The 11671-nt window shown below is 38.1% G+C and overlaps 1 protein-coding gene across 1 annotated transcript in view; it reads left to right on the forward strand.

Annotated features, from left to right (window-relative positions):
- RANBP3L (RAN binding protein 3 like) overlaps nt 1-10850 on the forward strand; it is a 33036-nt gene extending 22186 nt beyond the window's left edge. Inside the window, exons 11-15 of the mRNA XM_050913437.1 lie at nt 575-705; nt 2245-2365; nt 2987-3129; nt 6389-6581; nt 10768-10850. Of these exons, the coding sequence (XP_050769394.1) occupies nt 575-705; nt 2245-2365; nt 2987-3129; nt 6389-6581; nt 10768-10850 (671 nt within the window). The remainder of the gene's footprint in view (nt 1-574; nt 706-2244; nt 2366-2986; nt 3130-6388; nt 6582-10767) is intronic.
- The last annotated feature ends 821 nt before the right edge of the window (nt 10851-11671 follow it).

The raw sequence follows: 11671 nt of genomic DNA on the forward strand, positions 1-11671 counted from the left end.
TTTGCACCCCTCCTTACTAATGGATATATTGGATCCTCTTACTTTGTATGAACATTCTTACAAGTAAATAAAAAAATTAAAGCCTATGGAAAACATATATAGATGATGCAAGCATACAAAATATTGTAACAATGTTGTTCCTTTCAAATCTTGTCCTTTCATGTTCCTGTCAAATATTCATTGTATATGTATTACTATTCTGAATATTGGGACATGTGTCTTTCATTATTTATTAATCTGCACAGCAATATGACAGACCAGTTTCATTTGGAAAATCAACTTCTAATTATTTAGGGCTTGTTCCTGCAAGTTGTCCCTTGGGGCAAACCTCTGCAACTGCAGAGAGCCCTGTTCAATTGAAAATGAGCCTAAACACGTGAGACATTTTGCAGCATTCCAGCCTTTTTCTTTTTCTCTTCTATTTACTGCTTTGGCCAAAAACTTACTAATACCACTAAATAGTATCAGACACCACAGGGATTACTGAAGTCACAGGCCATCCTATGTGCTAGTTTTGTTGTCCTGAAAGCACTCCCTGTACAGAAAGGATCTCCTTTTTTTTCCCCCCCTACAGAAATAGCTTTGTTGAGGAATGCAACACTAACTGAATCAGCAGCTGCCTGTATTTCCAAGCCAGTGGAGAAAATTCTGTTAGATAAAGTTGAAGTTATAACTGGAGAAGAAGCAGAACACAATGTATTACAGGTGTGTATTTCATAAAGCCTTGATGGTGAGCAGTTTTATTGTTGAAAAGAACATCTAGATCTATTACAGATTGCAGCAATCTGAAAATAACCTCAGTTTATATTTTAAATTTTCACTTTTTAAAGATATGCCTCTGCTAACCCATTTTTCTGTAGGCTGATATTTTCTTTTTCATCTTATGTTTGTTCATTTTATAGTCCCTTTCAGTAAGTGTCTGCTTCAGAACTTCATTCTACAGTTGTATTTTATAAGCATCTACACAGCATACCAGCAGTAACTAAAACTTCAAAAGTCGAAGTGATTTGAGTAAAGATTTTTTTATGACAAAACTTTTTTTGGAAAAAAGCAATGTGTTGTCAAAGTAATTAGTTTTATAGTTCATCTAAAATATCAATTATCTTTCTGGCCTGGCAGGACATATCTTACTATTCTTCATCTTCAAAATGTTATTTTCTCAGAAAATAGCAATGATGTATATGATTTTAAAAATCTTAACATTGAAAGTTACATTATTTTATCATTGATTATATCTTCTGTCTTGTCAGAACATGGAAGTTTTACTCTCTTTGGAGTAGTACTCTCCTAGTAGTGGTACTGGTATCCTGGGCTGCATAATGTTTCTAATGAGTGAGGGAATAAGATTGTAGAACACTTGCAACAAATTCAGCTGTGTTAGCGGATATCACAGATGAAGAGTTAATGAAGATGAAATAATTGAAAAAGTAAACTGGGATTCATGCTGAATGTTTTCCATGACTAGCAGAAAGTTTAGCACAGATCTAGACGCCGTTTCATTTTAAGTAATAATGGTGATGTATCTATATATCTATCTTTATAAACATGCATATGGATGTATGTCCTGGTTTTGCCTGGGATAGAGTTAATTTTCTTCCTAGTAGCTGGTACAGTGCTGTGTTTTGGATCTAGTGTGAGAATAATGCTGATAACACACTGATGGTTTTAGTTGTTGCTAATTAGTGTTTTTCCTAAGTCAAGGACTTTTCAGCTTCTCATGCCCAGCCAGCAAGAAGGCTGGAGGGGCACAACAAGCTGGGAGGGGACACAGCCAGGACAGCTGAGTCAAACTGGCCAAAGGGATATTCCATACCATATGACGTCATGCCCAGTATATAAACTGGGGGGAAATGGCTGGGAGGGGCAGATCACTGCTCAGGAACTAACTGGGCATTGGTCAGTGAGTGGTGAGCAATTGCATTGTGCGTCACTTGTTTTGTATATTCTAATTCTTTTAGTATTGTCATTTTATTGTAATTATTATTATAATTATTATTACTTTTCTTCCTTTCTGTCCTATTAAACTGTCTTTATGTCAACCCATGAGGTGTTTTTTTTCCGATTCTCTCCCCCATCCCACTGGGTGGAGGGAGTGAGCGAGCGGCTGCGTGGTGCTTAGTTGCCAGCTGGGGTTAAACCACAACAATGTATTAAAAGCTGTATCAAAAGGTTTAAAAACATAAAGTTTTAGAGCCAATAAAATTAACATTGGCTGGCAATTCCCATCATGTATTTCTCTTTCAGATCAACTGCAAGCTCTTTGTATTTAATAAGCTTGCTTTAACCTGGATTGAAAGAGGCAGAGGATCCCTGAGGCTTAATGACACTTCTAGCAATAAACGTGGAATGTTGCAGTCAAGACTAAGTAAGAATTAAATAATGAAGTTACACATACACAGAACACTAAATAACTTGTACTATTGCTGGCCAGAATAAGTTTATTTCAGAACATTTAAAACTGAGTAGCTAGTTTTATTTAAGTCAAGTTGCTGAGAGTCTTTTTAACATTGCCTGGTAAAGTTAGCTGTGTTACGGACTGAGGCAGTGGGCATTTTTCACTCAGTTTGTACACTCATGCTTGCATATGTCGTTAGCTTCTGTGTATTTCTACTGCAATGTATCTTTAGCTCAGTCACCAGTCTGACAGTTTGCTCTTTGTCGATTCTGCTTTTCCAGGAGCACTGTTTCATGACACTTCTGGAACGTTGTTCTTACTGTGCTGTCATTTTTTGTACTGTAGTGCACAGTTTCAGCAGAGTATTTGCTTTGTATGCCAGACATATTGAAAGAAATTAATATATGGTATTTTAGCATTTTTTGGTATTTAAAAAAATAATTAAAAAAAAAATCTCACCATGTCAGGTTTTAGACCAAATTAAAAAGAATAATTCATGAAAATATGAGCTGTATACAAGTGCTAGAGAAAACTGCTGAGTAAAAATGAAGATGGTTCCAATGCCTTCTCATAGAAACCTTCTTATTTTAGTTATGCGAAATCAAGGCAGCTTGCGACTGATTCTCAACACCCGACTCTGGGATCAAATGGTTATAAAAAGAGCAAACAGAAAGAGCCTGTGCTTCACTGCAACAGACCAAGAGGACCACTCTGTTCAAGTATTTCTAATTCAGGTGAGCAAGAGATAAAAACCCCACCCAAATCCCCATGTCATCTAGGATTCTGAAGACTTGCTGAGGCTTTGGTTTTAGCAAATGGCCTTTTATGCTCTGTCAGGCTATGCTTAGCTTAGCTGTTACACAGCTTTTATTATGAAATGAGTTAGAAGTGCTAGCCCTTGGTATTTCAAAAAAAAGGTGGGAAGATGGGATATGGCCTTAGGAGAGATGTTTCCAGACTCTGGTTCACATACCACGGATGGATTGGATATCATTCCAGTCATATGCAGCAATTACTTTCTTACAGAAGGAACACTGTAAGAATTTCTATACAGGTAGTTACATATTCATAAGTTACTTTGGTACAAGGCAGCAGCTTTCTGCCATGGTTCTCGACACAGTGCTTGCAATAATCCATCCAGTGTAGGACCTCCATTTCTCAGATGAGGAGAACATAGATTTTGCGATGTCACCTTATGTAAGACAGTACTCTTGGGAATCCTGGTTTTCTCTAGCAAGGGCTGATAAGCTAAGGATGGAAATGTGGTGGACTTACTTGCAAATAAATAGCACATATGTCCTAGGTTGGGAAGTGAGAGCATCCACGTGAGTTTAAGAATGTCTCTGGTTTCCCCAGTAGACCCTTCTGGGAAGGGTTCAGCCTCCTGGGCAAGAAAAATAAATCACCACTTCCAGGAAGTGTCACATCTCATACACAAGTAAAGCACCATGCACTGTATATGCAAGCACTGTAAGTCTACCACTTCCAAACAGTGATTGACTTAACTACAGCTATGCTGCACAGCTGGTCTGCATGTGAGAATTAGAAGTATCCTAGATTTCCAGATGTGCTACGCAGTTTTTCTAGTGTATATAGATGTAAACATTCCTTAAATTCTGTCCTGGCACTTCTGGACAGTAAAAAAAGATGTGTATTAGGAAACCAAGGTATATGACAGCTGTATGTGTGTGGCAAGGGTTGCAGGAAGCTGCTTCTACAGTCGTCACTGAAGCAGCTGGTATCCATCCCTATGGCTGGTATCCAGCCAAACTAACACTGAGACTCTTGAGTGTGGAAGGCAAATTGATCAATGCGTGAGACACCCATCAGGCATCACCAAAGCCTTGCCATGTAAATCAGGCTGCTCTAGTAGTCAGTGGAGCCTACTCCTCCAAGGCACCAGCAGGTATTTTTAACTGCCATTTAAATTTGTTTTTACCATGTCACATGAATGATACATTTGGTTCAGGGATATTATCCAAATGGCTTCTCATGAGTGAGGGGGAAGAGTCATATGATGCTGACTACAAAGGAGGCAGTCCACAAGACTCCATTAGGTTGGTCCTGTAGTATTCACCCAGGTTTGCACAGAGGGCTGACCCTGCCCCCTCCCCTCATGCTTGTTTCTCCCTCCTGACTTCTGGTGGCATTGGAATTTGTACAGCTATGAGTGAGGCAGATCAGAGAACCGATCTGGGTAGGGTTTTTTGGTTTTGCTAGGTTAGTCTTTTAGCTTGATTTTATTCACCCTGTGATTGCCCTAATGGAGAGGGCAGAAATGAAGAGTCAGAGGATGTATGGAGGTGAGTCCACCCCTCTTGGCAGAAGCTGGAGTTCATATTAGATTGAAGTGACAGAGGAACTCTGGCTTTTGAATGAATAAGTAGAAAGGTACAGATAGAAATGATCACACTGAGTAGCCGCCTTTTTCATATTTATGACCCTGTTTCCTGAAAAGCTGTGTTATCTTGAGAGCTCAGATTTGTCCACTGAGAATTGCTTTTGCAGTTGAGACACCTGAACAACTCTGAATTGCTTTCTTCTTTGCATGGCTGTAGGGAGAGAACTTTGCTGCTGCAAGTCTGGGTAGCACAGAAGGCAACCCTGATCTGCTGCTGCTTCCCAATTCGCATAGCTTTTCCACCTGTACACACTGAAATCTGTCATTCCAATCCAAACAAGACATATTTCTTCCTATTGCAAGTGATACAGATAGAAATTACTCCACATGATGCACAGAAGTGGAGAACTGGGCTACAGAAGACCATATGCATTCAGTTACCCTCTGGTACATGATCTGCTTCGTAAGAACATAAGTGCTCTACTGGCACTTCTGACAGTGCCCAAATGCAGTGCTTTTAGGAAGCACAGGCAAACATGGCCACTTAGTATGGTCTGTTCACCTCACTGACCCCCAGCATCCATAAGTGTTGTATCAGGGATGTGAGAGCATGCACCCCTACTTGTTTCCTTGGCTATCTATTTTATGAAATGATTGTACCTGAATTTTTCTAATTCCTTTTCTAAAACTTTTATTACGATATTTTTGGCCTGTTGTTTTTAGTTTATACTCTCTGTCCCCACTCTCTCCTGAGACAGCACATGCTAGAAGTTCTTACTCACTCTGTGAAGCAACACTTTCTTTTACGCTGATCCTCTGCTGCTTTCATTAAGCGTACCCTGGTGCATTTATTGTGTGGTCTGACGAACAGCCATACCATATTGAGTTTATCCACCACTTCTGTAATTTTGAAAACGTTAGTTACACCCCCTTCTCATCCTTCTCTTCAGACTGAAAAGTCTCAACTCCTCATAAGGAGATGCACCGCACCCTTTATCATTTTTGGTGCCTTTCTCTTTACCATCTTTGATTGTACTATATCCTTGAGATGCGATGACCGGAATGGAACACAGTAGTCAGGACATGGCTGCTCGAAGGTTTTATGTACTGGCAAAGTGCTGCCTTGCCTAGTTCTCAATGCCCTTCTTGATGATGCTGATCTTCTGTTCAACAATAGCAGCAGAATTCATGGTATCTTTAAATTTTATAATCACAAATAACTTTTTGTCATTAGGTTTTAAAATTCTTATTTATTCTGTAAACCAAAATGCAATACATATATTAACATTTCAGTGCTTTCTTACTTCTAGAATCACATTCAGGAATTGTATGGAATATCAAGTACTCAGTACAAACTGAGCCACTCTTCAGGGGAAATAATTTTTAAGCTTATGTTTCTTGTAACTATAGAGAAAATAATCAACAGCTACATATTATAAAACTCAGGCCACTTAAAGAAACTTGACATTATTTGTATTTAAATTTATTTTCTGAAATGAATTATTAAGTGTGTATCTTAAATGGATTGTTGTGATTAAAAAGGACAAAATACAGCTCTTCCGTTACTTTTGAAATTTTCTCAGTCAGCTTTTCTGTGAAAAACAGAGATTTTTCTCGGTTAGTTTGGACTGTATGCATTTTATGTTCTGCAGGCAAGCTCAAAAGACACTGGATACCTGTATGCAGCAATACATCACCGCCTTGTGGCATTGCGAAGCTTTGCTAAGCAAGAGCCAGATGCTAATCAAGTAGACACAGAGTCAGAAATAGCTTTTCAGCCATTAAACTGTGATAGTGATGATGAAGATGATGAAAAAATAACTCAAGTGAGCAGCAGTGGATCTGGTAAGCAGAAATTTTCCTGGGAATGCTGTAATCCTTTCAGAGTATTTTCTTGTAAGCAATGAAAATTGTACTATGGGGAGGTTATTTTCATGCTGACTATAACTTTCATCTGTTACAGATACCCCTTTTCAGGTAGAAGAGGGTAATTCCTTTTAGTATTTTGACTTACTACTGTTAAAATACAAGATTTTGCCAGATCAAGTATCTACACATCTTTATAGCGGTGGAACACTCTTTTGCCAAAAGGCTGAGGATTAAGAAATTTTAATATTGTCAAGCTTTACCTAAAGGTTTCTTCAGTATATTTCAGTAGAAATGAGTAGAAGTATTGAGATACTAGTTGTTCCTTGAGTAAGTGAAAGTTGAGTCCCTTCACATCAGCGCTTAGGTAGTTACTAATGGCTTGAAGCATAATGTGTTTACTAAGATATTTATTATGCAGTGGTTAACTTTATGTAAAACACTGATTCTTGATCAGCTGTAACAACTACCTCACTAGGAAATTTGCAGGTCAAGATTTACACACCAGTTTTGCCAGCTTTCTTCAACATAAAAAAAATGTAGGCTCCTCAAAGGGAAGAATGCAACTAAAACAAGATATAAGGGGCAAGCTGCTGACTTAATCCTTCTCTAGAAGCTGTTAATACAGCTCACAACAAGGCTGGGGTCACGTTTGCGGAAAGCAAGGCAGAAACAGCTGTCAGACTTAAAAGCTCTTCCGTCTTAGCAAAAGGCAAGTCATATTTCTGAGGCGAATTCACTTGCTTGTGCCAAACTGCTACAGTGGATACAGGAGATGCCAATTACGTTCAATTTTCTAATAGAAGGACTACAGTAGGCATGTTTGAGTTGTTGCTCATAGCATTAGTTTCCCTCTGCAACTGAGTAACATACTGTTCTTCTACTGTAAACTCTTCCTTTTAACCACTATTCAACAAGAATCAAGTCATGTATGAGTAACAGCTATGACTGCCTGTTTCCTTAAGGAAACAAGTCTTTTTTCCCCTTTAGGCAAACAGATTGCAGTTTACCGTGCTTGTTCCCATTATTGTTTAACTACATTTCAGTAGCATTCGGTGCTCTAAACAAAGCATGATGCTCTTATACAACATTTTCTCACAAATACCTTTTTTCTGATTAGGAAATGGGAAAATTGTTAGCTCTGAGAACTCCCTGGATTGCTCCCAGATAATCAAACATTCCCTCTGTAATTCCTAAATAGTCTCTATGGACTTTACAAAGAGTTTCTGGTAACTTGAAAACTGGATGGAGCTTGATTCCTTTCCAGAATTATTGATGATAAGAACTCTTTGTTCTTTTAGGGGAAAAAAAAAAAAAAGAGGGGAAAGGGAATGTCAAAGCAGTGTAGGAGCACAGATTTACAAGTTAAATATTTATTTTGATTTGCAGAGACTTCTGATACAAATATTCAGATGGCAGCCAGCAAACAGATTCTGAGATACGAGTGTCAGGTGCTGTTTTTTCTTGACATTTTAGTTTAAGCATCTGTCCTTCATTTATGTCCAGTTATTGACAGCAGTTCTAACAATCCCTTTCAAGTGCTTTTTCGATGACATCTAGCATTTCCTGCTTATCTTAATCTCTTCTATTATTCTCAGAGCCACGAGGTTTTAGTTTTGCATACATTTCAGTTACTGGTATCCAAGTCCCACTTTGCCTGCAGACATTCACATCTTACACATGCCTGTCCCTGGAACTCCTATTTCCAAAACAGGAAGGAAAATGTACCTCATGGGTTTTGAACAGAGTGAGGTCAGTTTTAAATATCAGCACAGAAATGTCCATTTGGATGCAAGAGATCAGATCCTGCATATTTAAGAGCATTTGTTTAAATCTTTCGTTTTCATGCTTTCATTTTCATTGAAGGATGTGTGTGAATAAGTTGTCTTCTTTCTGTTGATTTAACTCAGTTTCAGAGATTACCTCTCCTTAAGACTACATAAATGTTAAGAAGCGTAAGTTCTCAGTGACCATTTCATTACAAGAAATACAATTAGAAAGTATGTGTGCATTGTATTTCATTCCATTCTACCTGTTTTGTCTCAAAAAAAACAATGATAGTTTTTTGTTTTCTTAATATAGGCAATTTCCTTCTTGTTAAACTGAACTAACACAGTTCCCTAGATTATGCTATATATTTCATGACACTGTAAAAGACATGAAAAAACAGATAAGAATTCTTTAGTGCTAGAGACTGAAGAAGAAAGCAAATATAATATATGTAATAAGTGAAGCGTTATGAACATTAAAGTGATTCTATATGTTTGCAAGACATTTTTGTAAGAATTTTTTACACAGAATTCTTCACTGTAACATCCACAGGATGTTAATGCTGTATAAGGACACTGTATAAGGTAGTAGAGATATTTCTACCATTTTACAAATTCAGTATAGACATTTATTCCAGTATTTTTTAAATTCTTAATTGAATTGCTTTACTTTCAAGTAGCGATATTAATATTAATTTCATAAAGTCCATAAAGAATAAGTTGCTGTACCCGATATTTTTATCAGATCATATTTCACCAGTTACAGCTTGGATATTTTTACCAATAAATTGCTCTGTAAATCTAAGTGGAAAGAAACAGAACAATTCATCTTTAAACAGATTTTGAGAGTGGATGGGATCAATAACTTTCTGGCAAGTATTTACCTTTTCCCACTGACTACAGAGTGAGCTGAGGAGATGAATTTAGACTAGACAGCAAACTTCTAGGCTGACCAAAGTCAAGCAAATCTCTTCTTCCATTTCTTTCACTGCTAATTCTTTTCTCTGCTAAGTACTGTAACTATGTTTGCCTCCAGTTGTCTTTGTAATACCTAGCTGAGGAAAGATCAGCAGAATTCTTTATTACGCATATGAAAAATTTTCTCACCAAATAATTTAACAAATAAAACAATGAAAAATGCTGATATGGCAATGTGTGAATGATTGGACCAAGAGTGCTCCCTTCTGAGGGAAATGCCACTGGCCTCAGACAGTTGCATGACTCTCCCCTTCCGTTTTTCCTCTCCTCGGACTTGTAAACTTTACATTCTTTGCTGTGTGGTAGATCTGCTTCAACAAACAGGACAGAGAATTCCCCTTAGCCAGGCATCTAGAATAGCCTAGTAAGGGAACATGGTCTCCTGGTAGGCATCGAGTTGTACCTCAGCCCTGCGGGTAAAGAGGACCTAGCACCCTATAGGTTGGTGTCCCGGGCGTGTTCTGCAACAAGTAACATAATGTCAAACTGTTGCCACTACCTCTTCCTGCTTTGCTAACAGATCTCAACCATGGATTTGGGGCTTTCCTGTATGTTGGCAGACCTGTGTCAGGTGTCTGTGCAGACAAAGTCTTCTGACTCCCGTTTTTTAAGCACCTTGACTACAGGCAGTTACAAATTCATCACGTGGGAATACTGAGTTGCACTACTAATATGCATAAATTCCATATGTAATTATTGGATAGACAGTTCTCTAATGTAGACACTGTGCAACTCTTGCAGGGTGCCCATCTGTTTCCACTGGTGGCACAAGCAAACAAGATACCTGTCAGGCTCAAAAAATCATACTGCCAGAACATGGATCTGTTAGAGCCCCAACACCTAAGCTTGCCATTGGGAGCAGGTGATCGGAAGTCACTACTTAGACCCTTAAGTGATGAAGATGTCTCCAAAAATGTTACTCCTTGCTTCTGACATTTTTAAGAGATTTTTGCATGTTTTCTTCATAGCCATAAGGAGATTCTGTCCTTGCTCCAAAGGAATGCATTTTGTTTACATTTAGAAACAGGTCCATCACGGTCATCAGAAATAGCAGAAGGTCCTTAACATGTTGTACCCCTGTTAGTATTTAGAAAGAACTGTTATTCCTTGAGAGACATGAGGCATTTCTTTCACAGGGGAGTATGAAATGTCAGTCATAGTAGAATAGCATGGGGCTATAGGTAGAATGGTTCCTATGATTTCCATCCTTTTCCCTTTTCTGATTTTGCAGGAATTTGTTTATTTGTATACCTGAGGGGGAACAGAGAAGCTGGAAAAGTACATGTGAGGGACAAGGATGACAGTGTCACTAGGCAAAGAAATGTTTTATGCATTATTTCTTATACTGCACCTCACCAATAACTCTTAAATCTTCTCCTAACTTCATCCTGATTGAGGGATCCTCTCTTTTGATTGAGGTGTCCTCTTTTTCCTGGCATGGAATTTTCTTTTAGAAGCTATTAGGGTGAATTCAAAGATGCTGGAGTCTAGGATTAGGTAAGTCCCAAGAAGTCTCTCCATATGTAGCCATAGACCTTAAGAGAGAACCATAATGTGCGAAGACATAGTGTGTCCCATATGGGTCCACCAAGAATTGCATGGATTTTGGAGACGACTGGTGTTGAGAGTTGGAAAGTATCATATCACAGAAGTGCAACCTTTGTTTTATTTTAGAGACATTTTCTAGTCCACTATACACGTGCCTCCCTTGTTGGCCTCATTAGGACTCTGTCATCTGCTGGTGTTTATCAAGATTTAAGATGTTATGAGAGCTTTTTTTATTTTTAAGTAAAATACTTGTAAAGTTCTTAAAGGAACTACTGTTCTGCAACACCACAGGAACTCCTGAAAAACTGCTATCTTTGTTTGACGTTTCTTGTCAATTTAATTTAAATTCTTACCAATTGTTAAGTATTCCAAATCATAAATCTAACACACACACACATATACCTGATAGTGACTAAAACTGAGGAAAAGTTAAGAGTTAACTTCTTTGTTGGAGTCCAAGTTTTTGTATTCTTTCCAGCAGATATCAGTAACATCTAAAGCAGAGAATAAAAGACAACTTTCCAATTGGCTTTAAATGCTGACATATCAGGAAAGAGAGGGCGGGAAATCAGATTTAATATTCTGACAAATGCAAGGCCTTTTCATTTCACCTGTAAAAGGTTTAAAACTTTTAGTAAGTATTTAGCGGTGGCCAGATGGTAGCAGCAATTTTTAAACAGATACTGAGATAGTGATATTATGTGTCTGGCGTTAGTCAGCTGTATCTACTTCCTGCAGATGAGTCAAAGTTATAGAGATTATGCACCAAAAACA

The sequence above is a fragment of the Gymnogyps californianus genome, chromosome Z, assembly GCF_018139145.2.
Source record: "Gymnogyps californianus isolate 813 chromosome Z, ASM1813914v2, whole genome shotgun sequence".
In the NCBI taxonomy this organism is placed as follows: Eukaryota; Metazoa; Chordata; class Aves; order Accipitriformes; family Cathartidae; genus Gymnogyps; species Gymnogyps californianus.